The sequence below is a fragment of the Cyprinodon tularosa genome, unplaced genomic scaffold, assembly GCF_016077235.1.
Source record: "Cyprinodon tularosa strain WSP-4 unplaced genomic scaffold, ASM1607723v1 ctg377, whole genome shotgun sequence".
Lineage (NCBI taxonomy): Eukaryota > Metazoa > Chordata > Actinopteri > Cyprinodontiformes > Cyprinodontidae > Cyprinodon > Cyprinodon tularosa.
Genome location: NW_024039093.1, coordinates 1028134 through 1046225, shown reverse-complemented (window position 1 = coordinate 1046225; position 18092 = coordinate 1028134). Strand labels below are relative to the sequence as shown.

The following is an 18092-nucleotide window of genomic DNA, read 5'->3' as shown; positions in this document are numbered from 1 at the left end:
TAAGATGTTTCAGGAAATAAATGATGGTTTTTAGAATGAGAAAGGCTTTTATTCATTTATTTTCTCTGTTTTTTGAATCAACACAAATAAAAGCAAACAGAAAAAAGAATGCCAAGTCTCAAACTTTAAAAAAAAAAAGCCTGATAAGGACGAAATCAGAAGAACAAAGAAAATTACTTGACATTTATACAGTAATAAATGAGCAGTTAAATATAAACCAACAGTAAAGCTCCTTCCCATTCACTCAAGAAACATTTTTTTTTTGCAGACGGCTCGTTTTAAGCCGTTCCTTTCTCCAGCAGCGTCTCCACCATCTTGGGAACAAACTCTTCCAGGAAGTGAAAGAAGTCATGAAAAATTCCCGCCTGGTCGCTGCTCGGCTCCAGCTTCAGCAGCACGCGTGTGTTTTCCGTTCCGCCGGCCATCTGGGGGCAGACTTTAAACTCCAGGGGCTCCTTCAGCTCTGGCTCCCGTTCAGCGATGGAGGCGCTGACCTGGGACTCCAGCTCCATGCAGCTGCCCTCAGGCCTGCAGTCTGTATCTTTCATCAGCTCCCGTCTCACTTTGCGCCTGCCAAGCCACACCGTGTGCTTTTGGACAAACATCCACGGAGGGAATTCAGGCCTCCGCCTTCTTGCCAGTCTGGGCTTTTTGCCGTGAGGCGACACGGAGGAATCGCTGCCAGAGGACAGAGGCCTCTTGGCACCGACGGCGGCTGCCGGCTGAGGGCTGCTGTCGCCTTTAGATTCGACACTCTGGTTGCTGTCGTTAAGCGAAGACGCCGTGGTGTCCATGTCCTCGGCGCCGGTAGCTAAATTCTCACTGAAACCTGCAGCTGCGGAGGGAAGGAGGTGACACCTGAGGACGGCCGTCAGAACAGCCTCCACAGCAGAGCAGACCTTCTGGAACCACAGCAGCCTGGAACCTTCGCCCGCCAGCTGCAGCTCCTTGCCGAGCTTCTCTGGGAGCGATTCTGACTTGAAGGGGATGCTGATGACAAACTGCTCTGGTTTGGCCTGCTGGACCTCCCCAGGCGGGCTGAGCAAGCGCGCCAGTCCCCACGTCTTCCCCTTAGTGCTCTTGCGTTGATAGCGTAGGCTGCGGCAGTACTTCTCGGCCTCCTGGCACTCCTTCTGGAAGCTACGCAGCGAGCGCTCGTTCAGGTTTCCAGCCACATTGTGGGAAAGCTCAAAGGGGTCCAGGAGGTTTAGGGGGCCCAGTTTTGGGCGGTGCTGATCAGGCTTTGCAGCTTTTCCGTCCAGCGTTGTTTCATCGTCTTTCTCTTGTGGAAGGAAGTTATTGACTGGAAGCGGACGACCCTCCCTGAGGGAAATGACGCTGCTGGCAAAATCAAACTGAGCGTAAAAGGAGAAGAAGCCAGCGAGCAGAGAACCTGGGAGGAGAAAACATCAGAACAAGAAGTTAAAAGATGGAGGTGTTCTGGTCAACAGCTTAAAAATATCCTACTTTTAAACCGTAAAATCTTTTATGTTATTAATAAAACTCAAGCATGTTGGAATTTAATGGGAAAGTCAAAGACAAGGACCGGGTTCCCAACAACTTCAGAACCAATTTCCTCAAATTCAAACCATTGTGAGCGTCATCTGATGCTATGATTACATGGACATAGATTCTGACATGATTGGGAAGGTTTATGCTGATTGACAATCCAAACATTAATGCTGAACAGAATCAAAAGGCGTCTTGAAATGGGAAGTTTACCTAAGTGTGCCACAGCAACGGGACACTATTCCACTTTGACTAACTAAACTAGGCATGTAAACAAATCATTTACTTACAATCAAATTAGTTTTTTGTTGGATCAAAATATTTCCATCCGATTAATTAAAATCTTTTCAGTGTTGTAATATTTCCCTGACCACTGGAGGGCGATGCTGTTCATTCTCAAGCAGAGCCTCATTGGTATTAGCAAGAGAAGGAATGCCAGAGCATGGATCCAAAGTCTGGTCCAGATTATTTACTGGGACAAGAAAGAACTCTCTATTGGTCTGTTTGTAAATATAAACTCTTCAGTTCACAGCTAAATGGTTCCTTTGTAGCCGACTGTTTAAAGTCTCTCCCTGCAGAGAGAGCTGGATTAAAACCTCTAACAATCAATTAATTTCAAGTAATCCTCGCCTTTTTGTCCCTTTGCAGTTCACCGATTCACCAGTGAGAAGTTTTAGTGCAAGTGTCACGAACACGTTAGCTTACATGCTAGAATCCAGAGCTGAGCAAACAGACAATAATGACATAAATATAAAACCTTCAGAAAAACATTTAATGACTTTTAAAGATGGGTGTCTTTTAGTTTTTTCCCAGTATTTGAAGGAGGAATCAGAACCCTGCAGGTAAAACATAACTCAAGAAGAAGGAAACCATAGTTCCTGACCCTTTAGCCCCATTTACACTAGTCTCTAAATCCGTGCAGAGCTTGGATCACGCTAGAACAGTTCCTCGCCTCCTAGGGACGGTCTACAGTACTACTGCTCTTTAGAGGTAAACAATCAAGCCAACATGGCGGCGCCCTTAACATTCAGGAATTTTGCGTAGAGTCAGGCGAAGAAAGCAGCCTTCGGTGAATTTACGTGACCGAGACGGCTTTAGGGAAGTGGATACGAAAAACGATAGCCTAATCAGGGCTTAAAGAAGCAGGAAACATCGACAGACGTTGAGGTTCATCACTCTGCTAAGCAGAATCATCACTGGAAATTAGGGATGCTCGATATAATGGGCCCCCTATCGGTATCGGCCTGTATCGGCCTTAAAACTAAATATCGGACATCGGCCACCCCACCGATATTTAACCCGATATTTGATCAGCTTCGGAGTTTCTAAAAAAATAAATAAATAAAAATACTTCTTCTTCTTCCTCAAAAACTTCTTTTTTTACAGACTTAAAAACTTCTAAAGACGAGGGAAAAAATATTGATACATTAAAATATCACAATATCTTCATATGCTGATATATTGCCATTTAAAAACACCATATCAATCTCTTTTACTAATGAAATATTGCTATATGTCATCGTTATGCTACCAAATCCCCCGAAAATCCACGAAATTTTGCCATATTTTTATATGTTGATATATTGACGCGGTATCGATCTATTTTACTAACAAAATCTCACAAGAATTTGCAAAATATCACGAGAGTTTGTAACAGAACGATGAAATTTCACGAGATTTTGAAAGTAAAATAGATCGATACCGCGTTTTTAAAAATCAATTTGATATCAGCATATGAAAATATATTTGAGTATATTATTTTTCAAAGTGTCAGAAATGGATAACAAAACTGCTATTTTCAATGGCTACTTATTTTTGTCCAGCTTTAACATCGGTATCGATATCGGTTATCGGCTACATGAGTTTTAAAATATCGGCATATCGGCCAAAATCCCAATATCGTGCATCCCTACTGGAAATCGCGTGGCACGTTAGGGAAGCCATTATTTTTACGAATGTCTGAATTACGGAGGCTGACTGTAAGGAGATAACGCGGTCTGCTCATGAGCTTTTTTACCCCATTACACTAAAAAACCGATCCATGCCGAGACCGGTCCGAGCTCGGATCAGTTAACCAGGCCGAGATTGGTTCTGACGACCGTTTACACATCACGCTATCCCGGTTCCTCGACTCCTCGCCTCCTAGTGACGATCTGCGGTATTACTGCCAGTATTGAAGGAGGAACTCAAACAGTTGGTGGCGGTAATGCACCAAAAGTTGTTTGCCAACCGCCATAAAACACAAGAAGAAGAAGAAGACGAAGAAGGAGGGAATCAAGCAAATCAAAATGGCAGCGCCCGTCACATTCAGAAAGTTATGCTTAATTATTAATGCTGTACTTCGGTGTTTACGGAGGGTCAGGCGAAGACGGCAACCTTTCGTGGATTTACTTGACAAAGTCGGCTTTCGATTGTTGTTTATAGTTCTTCTTCTGTTTTGTGTTGGTTGGCAAGCAACTTCCAGAGGGGCATTACCGCCAACTACTGGAATGGAGCGTGAATCGCGATGTGCAGCCAGACGGAGATGACCCGTTCTGCTCATGCGCTCTTGTTATCAGAGAAGCGAGCCAGGGAAAAACCGAGCCGAGCCCACCTCTGGAACTGGTCTGCAGTTAGCTCGGTTCGGTTCTAGCTCGGTTCAGTTCAGTTTGCTTTCCATTTACACACCATAAGTTATCTCAGTTACTGAGCTCGGACCGGTTTTAAAGGGCAGTGTAAATGGGGTATTTGTTTTCTGAGAACTGAGCCAGAACTGAACCGCGCCGAGCTCTACTGATGGACTTGTACCAGTTTAGCTCAGTTCGGTTGTGTCCGCCACAGTCCGGCTCAGTTGTGCATACCGTTTACACTCAACAGTCGTCTTGGTTACCGTGCTCGGACGGATCTTGGCACGGTTTCAAAAGCGCACTGTAAATTTGAGTTTTGGTTCGTACTTCATCAGCTTTGAAGGAGTTTGTCTCTGACTGCCGGATACATCTAAGGGCCACAGCGGTTTGTCCACCCTGGGATTAATCACTCAGAATTAGCTGGATTGAATGAAGAGTTTATCAAAATCAGTTTTCATGTTTTAAAAATTATTTGATTTAACAAACAGAACACAAAACGATGCTTTGATTAAATCATTGTTTATGTTTGGGATGGCTAACTTCATGAAAGACTAAGTTGTTTTGGGATTTCCTGCTCGGCTGGTGGTAAAATGCAAAAGGCTTTCTTTTTGCATCCTTCTGCTTAACTGCTTTACATCCTCTCTCTTCCTTAAACTTCTCCTCAGCAATCTGCTGGGTTGCTTGCTCTTCATGATGCCGTTTGCTCTTTAACAAACCTCTGAGGCCTCTAAAGAACAGTTTGACTGATGCAGATTGAATTACACACAGTGGTATAATTGATTAATGCAGTAACACCACTGCAATCAGAGTGAAGGAATACAAAAGGCCTGCCATGTTTTAACAGGGATTCTTCTTCCTAATTACTCACTCTTCACATAAATCACATCCAATTCAAGTCAAACTTGCTTTAAGAATAAAAAACAGTGAATGTTTATGAGGGACATTAAGTTTTGTTTTGTTTTATATGGACTTACAGAGGTCCTGAGTGTTCTTGCTGGCTGGAACGGCAATGGGCTGACTAGGAAAGGTGCAGTTCCAGCCCTCGATCACGCATTCCTCCTCCTCACCTGTTAAAAAAAAAGCACAGCAACTATTAAAGCCAACATTGCTAATATTTTCAGGTTAGACTTGAATTAGTTTCAAACAATCTAAGAAGCTGCTGCTTGTGGAAACGTTCAGCTGAGGCCAGATGGTTTCCATTCCTTACAGATTCTTCCACCTGAGCCGTAGCTCCATGTAGCTCCACCCATCAGTCTCTCCTGGCAGCTGCTGATGAACAATTTCCTCGTGAAACGTGTCAGTTTCCTACCATTAGCATTCTTAGTAATGTAACACTCTTCTCTTGATTAATTAGTAGAATTATTTCTACGGCAGCAAACAATTTACCTGATTGCGCGGTTAAGAGTCTGATCTTGTTGCTTTTTTTATGAATCATGTGTTTTAATGCGTGTCTTTTTTGTTTTGCACCATCCACCTGCCAGGGACCTCAGAGGAAAAATTAGCCTGCAGGGTAGAGTTACCATGTTGACACCATCAGACTAATGTGCTCATGTTTATTAATGCTCCTCCTCTGAAAAGAATAAAAAGATTATTTGCCCCTGTTGTTAGAAAGGCAACACTTACAGGCCATGTCTCTGAGTTGGTCCACAGTGGGGAGGACGGGAGGCTCGCAGTTCTGCAGGTAGAAGATGATCAGCAGCGTCAGAGCGTAGTTGTTGAGGAGGGGGCCGGCGCCGCTGGGGTTACCTGAGGGTCACATGTTGGTGACATGAAGAAGCTGGAATCAGAGAACGACTGGAGACTTTTATTCATCTGATGCATCCTGAATGAGACGATTGTTTAAAAGCTGAAAGACACCCTGGAACTAAACGGTTTATTTAAAGATCGTTTCTAAAGGCCTAAACACACCGGCTGTGTACAACTTTTTTATCTCCAATCCCATTTTTTTCCATGTCACACTGTCAGCGTATAGAGAGGCTCCGACTAGGCAGGGTGGGCAGATCTGCAAAGATTTTTATTCACCTGTGTCTCTGTTCTAAACTTCAATTCAATTCAGTTTATTTCTATAGCGCCAATTCACATCATGTCATCTCAAGACACTTTAAAGTTCAACCAGATCATTCAGTCAGATTGATTCAATGTTTTCTATCTAAGGAAAACCAGTTGATTGCATCGACTTATTGACTCCTCAGCAATCCCTCACACTAAGCATGCTTGTAGCGACAGTGGAGAGGAAAAACTCCCTTTAACAGGAAGAAACCTCCAGCAAAACCAGGCTCAGTGTGAGCGGCCATCTGCCGCAACGCAAATTAAAACAAATTCCCACATTTGACATGGACAGATTATGAAAAGTTATTTAAAAAAAATAAAAACCACAGGCGCTTTTTATAAAGCAAACCTCTATTAAACGAGTCTGTGCCGCCATCCAAACCAGAACAGATAGAGAATGTTCATATATTAAAAACACAATGAGATCTACGTCTACAGAAGAGAAAAACAGCAATAATGAGCAATGAGACGGTTTCTATGCCGACTGAGGCAGAGAGGTGATTATCAGGGAGAGATCTGGAGAGAGATCTTATTTTGTTCATAAAAAGACCCCTGTTTTTTTTTTTTTTTTGTGAGGCTCAAAGAGGATGACTACTTTGAATGAACGAATGAATGAATAGGAATTTTGAATAGAAATGAACTGTTTTCTGTTCTCCTGAACTCCTATCATGGATGAAGCATTATATTTTAATGTTTCATTCATAGTTTTTGCACCAGTCTGTCATGCTTACTATATACGCAATGTGAGACTCCAAAACTGCCTCTTTCCCCATTCGATTAACAGATTCTATTTAGTATTTTCCCCCAAAGCGGGTGCGTTTTACTTTGTTACCGCGTCTCTCTTCCTGTCAGACTCATGAAATGGCAGCTGAATATCTGCGTAGTCCAATAAAGTAGACCTGGGGTCTATCGCAGTGGGACCTATGCGGCCCCCTTGCGTAAAATCGTGTCTGTGTTTTAATTCCTCCATTGATTTCAAAGAGAGCTAAACACCTCGACCAGGTCCGACGATTTTCTGTCGGATCAGAAGCAAAATCGGATTCTGTGTGTTCTGGCCTTAATGGTTCGATGGCTTTAATCTAATGTGGTTAAATTAAAGGGAAACAAGGTTCAGATATTAATACACCCCATGTAACATTTGGATTTTATTTTCTCATTTGTAACCATTATCAACAAACACTCAAACATGGAAAAATATTTATAGGACAGAGGACAGCTACGGCCTCCGTTATCTTAGGAACCAATTAATCCAGCGATTATTTTCCTTTAATCACATTTAATCACAGTATTAAAATGACTAAGCTTTTTAAATGACTAAAATAATTTAAAAAACAAAAGCAAAAAATAATAGTTTCAATTCCACCTCTGTTCTAAAGAGAGAATATTCTTTTTAGATGTTTTAGTTCTAGAGACGGCAGGTAGAATATCAGAGGCAGCAGGTTGCCGTGGTGATAGCCCCCTCAGTGACGTGGCTGCATGTTTATTCACATGTAAAGCAGGAAACTGCATTTCTGATCGTTTTGGATTGATTTGAATTATCATTCAATTATAACCTGAGCAGGTTAAGCACATGTCTGAACAGGTTCTCTGTCGTATCGGAACATAAAATGTTTCTCTTAAAAGACATTATTCGTTCTGGACAACTGGCTTCCATCGCGTCTGTTTAAAGTCACACTCTAAGTAAGAGAAAACTGTTTAAAAAACAAAGCTCTAAAAGTTCAGGTAGGGGGTCAAATATGAAGCTGGAAACATTTTTGATCAAGCCTGTTTTTATAACTATAGTCAGAGAATGACGAAATAACCACCACTACAACCTGACGATGCATCTGAGTTTTAATTGTCGAGATGAAAATGTTGATCTTAATCTAAATCACTGACATTTTTGCCTATTATTTAATATGTGACCTTTCAGTCCAAAGCTGAAGGATCAACAATGCTGGGCGCCATCCTGTGCTCATCTGGCTCCGCCCTCCACCACCTGACAGCAGCTGTCGGTCAGACATGAACCCATTGATACTCTTTCAAAATGATTCCCCTAAAAGACTATTGCAGAAACTGATGTGAGTTTATGAGGAACATTTTTGGAAATCCATCAGCCATGGAAACAAGTTCAATAATCTTAAAAGCTGATGTGTTAAAACACATAAGAAATACTTTCACCTCTATATAAAAAAAGTTTTCCCCAGAAATCATACCTACATTTAATTTTTTCATATGAAACAGTTGACATTTACAGGAGATGTAATTTGTAGAGATAATTAATCCAAAAGATTGAAACTAGACCCAAAACTTTCATTTTTCAAAAACTAATGAGCGACTAAAACCAAAAGAAATGCAAAACAACATGAGATGAGTTTCCAGTGACTGGAACGATTGACTAACATCATAACCCCATGCAGGGGTGCGTTCAGGAGCGCTGCAATGCAAAAGATGCATTTCTAGCAACGATACAGGAGCGATTGTGGCAACGCAGCCCCATGGTGGATGCCCAGCGCGGGTCGCTGGAGTTCTGAAATCAGACCTCGGTCTGGGAGTAGATGCCCCCCCCCCCCCCCCCCCCCCCCTCCAGGGTACACCATATTGGATCAGTGCATTTGCGGCTTACGTTCAGAAAGGTTCAAACAGACAGCAGCAAACCATTTGAAAACAGACGAAGCAAAGAGAAGTGTTGTCAACTTAGCGCTTTAGTCGCTATATTTAGCCACTTTTCAGACCCTTATAGCACTTTGATTTCTAAAAAGCTCCTAGCGCCAAATCTAGAGACTTTTTTCTGCTACTGGAGATTTTGGAGACAACATCTAAGAGCAGCGAACTCTGCTCTCCAGTGCAAGTAGATTGGTAACCCCGCCTCCTGCTCTCCTCTATCTTGTCTGCTGTCATGATTCATGCAGCTATTATTTCATCCAAATGAAAAATGGAGAACAGAGAAGCAGATCATGGCTTGTCTACAGTGAAAAGAAGGACTGGGTTATTTACTTTGGCCTTTTTGGAAACACAGGAAGGAGCAATCAGCTAAGTGAGCTTAGTGCTTGGAAAAAATCTTTCATTCCTTTAGAGACAGCATGAAAAGTCAGCTGAGTACAAAACATAGAGAGGAAAAGAAGAAGAAAAGGGACAAGAAGAGAGGGACACAACCTAGAACAGATAATGGATGTCTATTCTATTTCCAAAAAAGAAAATTAAAAGAATCCATTGGACTTTGTTTCCAAGTTTGAAGACTTTTCGCTTCCAATCCAAGAAGCTTTTTCAATTCAAAATGACCTGGATGATTGAGAATTTTCACCAGCGTATATTCTATTAAAGATTCTGTATCTGTATAATGGGTCTGTTTTATGTGTTTTCTTCTCATTTCAGTTGGCCCCCCAAATGAATGTGGCGACTCTGTCGCTGGCATCAAGTTCGATGTGAACGCACCTTTACCAGAGTAACTTATTGCATAGATCCGTTTTACATTTATTAAAGTATAAATATGTTGGAGTTGTGCTTCTCTTCGCACATTTGCATAAAACCAAATACTAACGTGTGTTTATATTTCAGCCTGTATGCTTATTTAGTCCATTTGTTGGTAAGAGAATTAGTTCTAAGATGTTCACAATAAATCCTGCTACACCTAAATATTAATGGATAGCATTAATTCATAATGAATGTTTCACTATTTGACATAAAAATACTATTAAAATAATCCAAACCTTAATATGTAAATAAGATTCAGCGTCTGATGAATCCATTCGAACTTTGACAGAAGCAGTAGCTCTGAAATCTACCGTCACTGAAGTTATCTGATGTCAAAAACAGCACAATCACAGTGACACATAAAGGACTTCTACAATCGGTTTTGATGTTAGAAAACTTCATTGTGACACATGATAATTTCCTATGATTGTTTTTTTTTTGTAAATTGCCATGGCTGATCAAAGCGATTGCTTTTAGATCCTCATTTTGGGTCAAGGCGTGTCATCCCGCGCTCCTGACTCGGCCCTGATGAAAGCGGCGCGCTGAAGCGCAGTTCAAAGGGAACAGAGTGAAGGTAATTAGTCTGCTCTTCAGTGAAGAATACCTTTATTAAGATTTCATTCAAGATTACTGAATGTACACACAAAGAGATGTAATTTGGATATATTCACTCTTAACTAAGGCTTGAATAAAAAGATAAAGTAAATTATTAACAAATGAAGAGAAAGATCTGCGATTTTAGAGGAAGTGTTTGGAAAAGGAAGGTGTGTTTCTACCGACACCTGCTGGTTAAAAGATAAAATAACACCCTAAATGTCCAAAATGTAAATGTTAGTGAAAATTTCTGGATCTTACCAGCTAACTGCTTCTGTTTGGCCCAGTAGCGGATGGTGAACACCAGAGGCCTCAGCCGCTCCTCCACACCTGACAAGAGCTGGAGGAAGCGGGTGTTCCTCACGCCAAGTCTAATGGGCAAAGGAGGAGGGAAGAAAGCTGGAATATAAAGAACATCGAGTGGTTTCAGTTTAAAAAATGAAATCTCTCACACACCTGTTGTTGAGAGTGATATCGCCCTGCAGGTTCAGCTCGCGGTGATGGTACTTCACCACAGGGAGGCGAGCGCTGCTGACCACATGAACTTTGTGAACGCTGGGGACACAGCGTTTCAAAATGGTCGCCACTAGCTCCAAAACCTCAGCCGAAGATGCGGAGGACAGGTCGATGTCGGACAGGATGGAGTCCTCAGAGCGCCCGTCGTCCGACATTCCTTCCCCTGCCTGGAGGGAGGAACTGTTATCTTTTAGCTCACAGAGAAAAAGAAAATGGAAAGGAAGTTGTGAGACCTGCTCTGTGGCGGTCTTGGCCCTTGCTTGGAACTTCTTGGTGTTTTCCAGGTCCAGGAAGAGGTCCAAATCGCAGGAGTGAACGCCGAAAGTGTTTACAGACGAACCAAAGAGCAAAATCTGACTGTCTGCAAACCATAGAAATGTTAAAAAGACCAACAGGAAAGTGACCTAATGCTGATGTCAGGATGTTTATTCAGCAGGAACATGTGATGTCTAGTATTCAAAGAGGGGTCACCTGGAAAGAACTCCACAAAGACCTCCTGCAGGAGTTGAACCACCAGGCCTCGGGCCTTCTTCTCATTTTCTCCCAGCTGAAATCGTTCAACCATGAACTTCATCTGGGCATCCACCTTGATGGACACAAAGGTACGTTCACAACCATCAATAACACAAGCTTGGTTTAACATGCTGTGTAAAAACAGCTTCTAGATTCCATATAGAAACAAAGGAACTAGATGTGGAAATCATGCAGAAACAAATGAAAAGTGAAAAACCCTCAGCTTTTATAAATCTGATCACATTACAACACAAATGTCAGTTTTCTTTATTAAGAATAGATCATCTTTCTCCCCACTGTCTCTGCGTGCTCAGTGCGAGGGATTGCTGGCAGGTCAAAGACAAATCACAAACGTGTGTCTGCCGTCTCTACATGCTGATCCCGGAGTGGATCCTGTAAAGTCAATGATTGGATGGTTTAAACCAATTTGACTGGATGATTATAAAATGTCTTTTGTTTACATGTTGTGAACTAGAGCTATGAAAATAAACTGGATTAAATTTAAACAAAATATTACAGTCTAAAGACTGTGTGTGATGTAGTTCTTCTTACCATTGCTGGTATTTGTCCATTACCATTGTTGGCATGTCTCTCTATTATTGTTGATATTGTGTAAACTAGTAATATTTTATTTGATTTTTTTAAATCTATCATTGCTGGAATGCTAGAAAACAAAAAGATACTATGTAATTAATTAACTGCTCGGGTAACACCATGGTGATTTTGCTTATCTGTTCTTAGTGACGAAAACATTATATATATATTTTTTAAACTGCTTTTGCTTCTATTATTTTGTGTTCTAAGTTGCCGATAAGGAAAAAAAAAAAGAGAAAAAAAGTAGCTGGAAATATAAATATGCTTATCTCCTTTTCAGGCCTGTTTTTTATTTTATTAATATATATAATATAACATGTATTATTAATTATGATTTTTAATTTCTTTTATGACATAAAATGTTTATTTAAAATTTTATTGTAATGATTTTTTTCCAGGCCTATTTCATCAGTTTATTTAATAAATCATTCTGTTGAAGTATTGTTTAAAAACAATGTCTGCCTTTCATTTGTTCATTTTCATAGAACTTTAATCTATTATTTAGCGCGGCAACTAACAATTATTTTGCTAAGTAATCTGTAGATAATTTTTTTCGATGAATTGATTAATAACCAGTTTATCAAAATGTTCCTTAAAGTAGATTTTTTACAGAATTAAACCAGTTGAAAATAAACGTTTCCACGTGAGAAGTTCTGGATAGAAACTACTGACCGAAGAAAAAGTGTTTTTATCCTAAACGCAAACTATTTACATATCGTTTTTTTTTTTTTTACAATTTTGTTAAAATTGCTGCTCTAAGTGGGTTGCTCTGTCAGCTAAAGGCCCGTTTTACAGTCTCTATACTGTTAACGATTAATCAATTGCTAAATTAGTTGACAATTATTTCAATAATCAATCGCAATTAATCCAATTAAAAGTTTAAGCCCGACTACTATTACTTTTGGCTGATTTACGTTATTTCTGTGACCATTGTGTTTTTTTCCTTTAATTAGATGAAGGGAACCAATTATTTTGTCCATGTCTTTTTTGTATCTGTGCTTCCAAATCAGAATCAAATAGCTGAATTATGAATGAATTGAATGCAGTTCAGTTCTGCTAACGACATGATTTTTGGACTTTGAGGCAGAGACACTTCTAACCCCCAGATCTCACATCCTCTGTCACCACTCCGCTCTGCCCCGGAGCTCTTGTGCAGTCATGTTAATCAATGAGAACTTTTCCACATCCACCGCTAATCCTCCGCACGTTAACCTCCACATACATCTTCTTCGTCCTTCAAGGTCAAAATACGGAGTCGAGCTATATTTTGTTCCGATCTGGTCCGCTGGAAGCAGGACAGGTCAAGATCCGCAATTGCGATCATACCAAACAGGAAAATAAACATCGAGAAAATCCGTTTTTTTAAAGTGAAATATAGCTAAGACAGAACGGTAACTACAAATTGGAACCTAATTCTTATGCTCTAATTTCAACATACCCCAAATCAGATTTCTCATCTCTTTAAATATTAATTTTAGAGGCTTCAAAGCTTCATAAAATCCAGTCATAACAACTTCCAAGAGCGCATCTCACAACTTAAAAACAGACTTTTTATTGCAGGCATGGATAAAGAAATGCTGAGTTTGGAAGCAGAGAATATTTTTCATTATCCCTATTACAAAGTCCCACAAGGAAAAGAAAATATTTGAGCAAAAATATTTGTGACTGATGCTGACGGTAAGTTTTAATTATGTTATATTGAACTAAGTGTTCATAAAAGCATGTTTTTCTCCTATGAATTAAATAATATAGCGCATGATCTCCTCAAGCTTCAAGCAAGGCGGAGCGGAGTAAAGCCGGAAAAACGCTTTACAGTCGTTGCACACAGCTACAGCTCAAACTGTACAAACGAAACCGCAGCGTTTAAAAGTTTGTTCTCACACTGTGTGGCCCGACACTCTATTGCGATCTTACGACGGCCGACTGAATTTCAAACATGTTTGATTTTCCTCTGACCTTACGGTTCCTGATCGGGACGTGGTCGAGAGCAGCTGATCACCCTTTGTTAGCACCTGTACACTACATGACCCACGATCAGGCTGAAAGTCGGCCCGATCGAGAATTTCTCGTGTATGCCGCGGCTTAAGACGGGGGGAATAGTAGGCTTTGCTTTAGCAGGCGGCCTGGAAAGGAGGATACGGTGGATGGGGTATTTCAGGGTAAGAGGTGCAGAACCTCAGGATCCAGGATCAGAATGTAGGACCCCCGGTCTCTGGGTTGGTGACCCCAGCAGCAAACATGGGGTCAGGAGATCTACTAAAGAAAATAAACTTAAAAATTATGAAGCGTATCTATGTGGTTACGGTTATCAAAACATCACATATTCAAATAAAATGGCTGTTGATGCGGTTTTTCTTGCTGCAGCGTCCATGGTTAATAGTTTTTGAAGAGTATTCCAACCAATAGTTTGGGTCATGACCCCATTCTGGCAGAACATGCCCATAAAAAGACCCATAGAACTCGATAGGAGCTGCAGAGATCTCTGGCTCTGTTGGGATCATCTGCTCACATATATCTATGTGATCAATCTTTTATCTGATTTCTGAAGTCTAATATATAGATATATATGTTAGACTCGACATATCAGATAAAAGATTGGCAAGAAAACTGCTAGAAGTAAAAGAGAAGTCGGTCATCAATAATAACTTTGTTAAATTATGACTGCAGTGAAAACAGGAGAACTCGTCTGGTTTTACCGACGGCAGCTGGCACAGCTCAGGCTTGAGACGATCGAAAATCTGTTGGAGGTTCTGAGGATCATTTTTCTTCTTGGGAATCAGTTTAAACTCTTTCTTCTCCCGTGGTTTAACCTTCAGCTTCAAACCTTTCAGCTGGTGCTCGACACAGGACAGAGCCGCCTGGATGCTCTCCGTCTCATTGAACTGGACGATGGCGTAAACCCCCTGGGAGCACACAGGAACATCTCAGCTTTTCATCAGTTAATCTGCTAAAAAAGCTGCACGCTGCAACCGTGGACTAACACCATGTTTGAACTGACCTTGTCTTTATCTACGATGACATCAGAGACGGCCCCGAACTGCTGGAAGTACTCCGTCAAATCAGTCTGAGAGATTTCTGGTTTGATGCCACTAACGAACACACTGCACTCCTCGTGGCTCTTCCTGGTGGAGCGGACTGAGCTCAGAGTCTGATGCTTTCGCCCCTTCACATGCTGATCGACACTTGGCACTGGGAACCAATAAAGTAATGATCCGACAGAATCATTAGAGGCAGTGCATTAAATAAACAATATCAAATAAGTTACTATAAAGTAAGGTTAAAAGATAGATTAGAGCGTTGTTTTTTGCTTCAACCTAAACCACCTCAGCGGGCTTCAAATTTGAACTTTTAACCTTACAGTCTAAAGTTTGCTTTTTACTTTAGAATCAAACCCCTGATTAATTCAGTTCAATTCAGTTTATTGCTATAGCACCATTTCACAACACTTTACAGTTCACCAGATCATCCAGTCAAATTGATTCAAAGTTGTCCGAAAAAAAAAAAAAAATTAAAAACAATCAACTGGACTTTTCCAGTGTAGTCCTGTTTCTCTGACTGTGACTAACTGGATGTGCTCTCTTCATCCTCTGGCATGGGAGCTGGCTCGGAGCTCGTCTGCCTGGCTGCGTTTCCTGGATGGGGCCGCCTTTTACAGCTGCTTTTTCTATCTCTGCTTCCGTCTCCTTGAACCCCAGTCGGCCTCAGCAGATGGGCCTGAGCCTGAGCCTCACACTGAGCCTGGTTCTGCTCGAGGTTTCTTCCTGTTCAAAGGGAGTTTTTCGGCGTGCAGGTGGCACAGTGGTTAGCGTACACAACCCATGTACGGAGGCCTTAGTCCTCGACGCTGGCGACCCAGGTTTGAATCTAGCCTGTGATTGTTTCCTGCACGTCTCTCCCCTCCCCCATACCCCCTTTCCTGACAGCCTACTGTGAAAAAAAAGTAGCCACTGGTGCCTTAAAAATTTAAAAAAGAACAAAAAAGGAGAGTTTTTCCTCTCCACTGTCGCTACAAGCATGCTTAGTGTGAGGGATTGCCTTTGCAGTCAATGAGTTCCTTAGATAGAAAACTTTGAATCAATCTGACTGAATGATCTGGTTGAACTGTAAAGTGCCTTGAGATGACATGTGTTGTGACTTGGCGCTATAGAAATAGACTGAATAGAATTTAATTTCTGTCTATAAAGTAATAAGATTTATAGGGGAGGATTTAGCATTAGGCAATACTAGGCTGTTGCCTAGGGCCCCAAGTTCCTGAGGGACCCATAAAACTCTTTTTACATGTGTGGTTAAGACAACTATTCCTTATTTGTGCTCATTAATTATGTTTTTGATTAAAATCCTTTTGCTAAAATGCCATCAGAGAACTGATAATATTAAGTGTGTTTGTGTCCCAGCCGCCCATTTGCTGCACATGTTCAGAAAGGTCCAAACAGACAGCAGCAAACCATTTTAAAACAGAGCAGAGTTGCCAAATTAGCGCTTTTGTCGCTATATTTAGTGAATTTAGTGACACCGCTGCTGGTTTTATTTCAAAAAGCGGCAAGTGCCAAATCTTTTTTCTGCTACTGGAGACTTTGGAGACAACATCTAAAAGCAACGAACTAGATTGGTAACCCTGCCTCCTGCTCTCCTCTATCTTGTCTGCTGTCATGATTCATGCAGCTATTATTTCATCCAAATGAAAAATGGAGAACAGAGAAGCAGATCATGGCTTGTCTACAGTGAAAAGAAGGACTGGGTTATTTACTTTGGCCTTTTTGGAAACACAGGAAGGAGCAATCAGCTAAGTGAGCTTAGTGCTTGGAAAAAATCTTTCATTCCTTTAGAGACAGCATGAAAAGTCAGCTGAGTACAAAACATAGAGGAAAACAACAAGAAAAGGGACAAGAAGAGAGGGACAAAAAACGTGGAACTAATAATGGATGTCTGTTCTATTTGCAGCTTTGTTTATGAACCCAACTTTTTTGGGTTGTGGGTTTTTTGAGTGGAACTTTTTTCCTTCCACTCAACTTTCCACTAATAAGTATCCAACTCGACCTTAGCTGAATATTTAGAAAATATGATCCTTCATTCTGTTGACGTCATTGTTATATGCTGTGCATCAGGCGGATTTTCTGTAATTCTCTTAATAGTGTGGACCTTAACATTACATGCAGTACTCAAAATTTCAGAGAGAATAAATGTTTAAAATGTGTGTAGGCATAGTAAAATATAAACTAATATGAAGCTTTGAGATACATAATACAATTTATTTGTAATGCACTTTACATTTAAGAAAAAAATCTCAAAGTGCTACGGGTAAACATTTGGAAGAGGCACTATTAAGTAATAAATCTGACCAATAAGTAGCTTCGACCTGAAACTTGGAAAATGACTTTGATCCGTTAATGTAGGTAAAGAATGGAAACATTTATCGACATAATCTCGTCTTTTTCAATAATAAAACCATTTCCAACAGGACTCTAGAGCTTCCGCGGAAATCTGGAGCCAAGAGGCGCGTGCATGAGTTAGCTAACCTTACTTACAGTTCGGTAAATTGACGTTACACAGTTTGCAGCTAAACCCTCTGCTCGTCGTTTGTATATCGCTGTCTGGAGATACGGCGCTCATTTTTGTAAATTGGTGGAAAATGAGTTTTGTTTGAGGATAACTACCCTCACTGCGCCTCTCAAATCTCCCTCCAACCTGAGGTCGCCGCTAGTCCCCAGTCCGTCTCCAAAACAGGCTCGGGTTGTACAAGTTTTTTTCAAAAAGGTTCCCGCTACGCAAAAATGCTTAAACAGACCGGTGTTCTAGCAGCAAGGCTCATTAACTATCATTAGGAACACGATTTTAATCAACCTGATTTATCTGAAATATGCAAACAGTGTGGCATATTTCTATCATCATGGCGGTGTTCTGTCGGACAAGCGTACCCAGTAAAAACCAGTTTAAACTACCTCAACGGGCGTGTATCCCTCTAGTCACGTACAAAAGAACTGCTTACTTTTGGGTGTTTTTTGAAAGTTCTTTTTTTTCGTACAAAACCAGAGATAAACGCAAATCTGACGTCTTGCGCATGCTGATCTGACAGAACAGCGGCACCTGGCGGCAGCGACCTGGAACAGCTTTTTACATGCCATTCAGAATGCTACACACCTAAACAGCTTCCTCCCCACTGCCACCAGACATCTCAACTGTTACATTTTTTTTTTTAAATCATGTGTCTCTATATCACACCGATAACACCAAATCAAAAATACTGCAAAATTGCACAAT

At 41.0% G+C, this 18092-nt stretch overlaps 1 protein-coding gene across 1 annotated transcript; it reads right to left on the bottom strand.

Annotated features, from left to right (window-relative positions):
• Positions 1-254: 254 nt before the first annotated feature.
• On the bottom strand, positions 255-17562 carry tut1 (terminal uridylyl transferase 1, U6 snRNA-specific). Its single transcript, XM_038296803.1, has 10 exons — positions 17360-17562; positions 14833-15023; positions 14531-14737; positions 11199-11313; positions 10961-11088; positions 10668-10894; positions 10473-10582; positions 5739-5861; positions 5090-5182; positions 255-1393 (listed from the first exon to the last, which is right to left on the bottom strand). Exons 1-10 carry the CDS (start codon positions 17442-17444, stop codon positions 279-281), a joined length of 2394 nt encoding a protein of 797 aa, XP_038152731.1. The 5' UTR covers positions 17445-17562; the 3' UTR covers positions 255-278.
• Between the last annotated feature and the right edge of the window lie 530 nt (positions 17563-18092).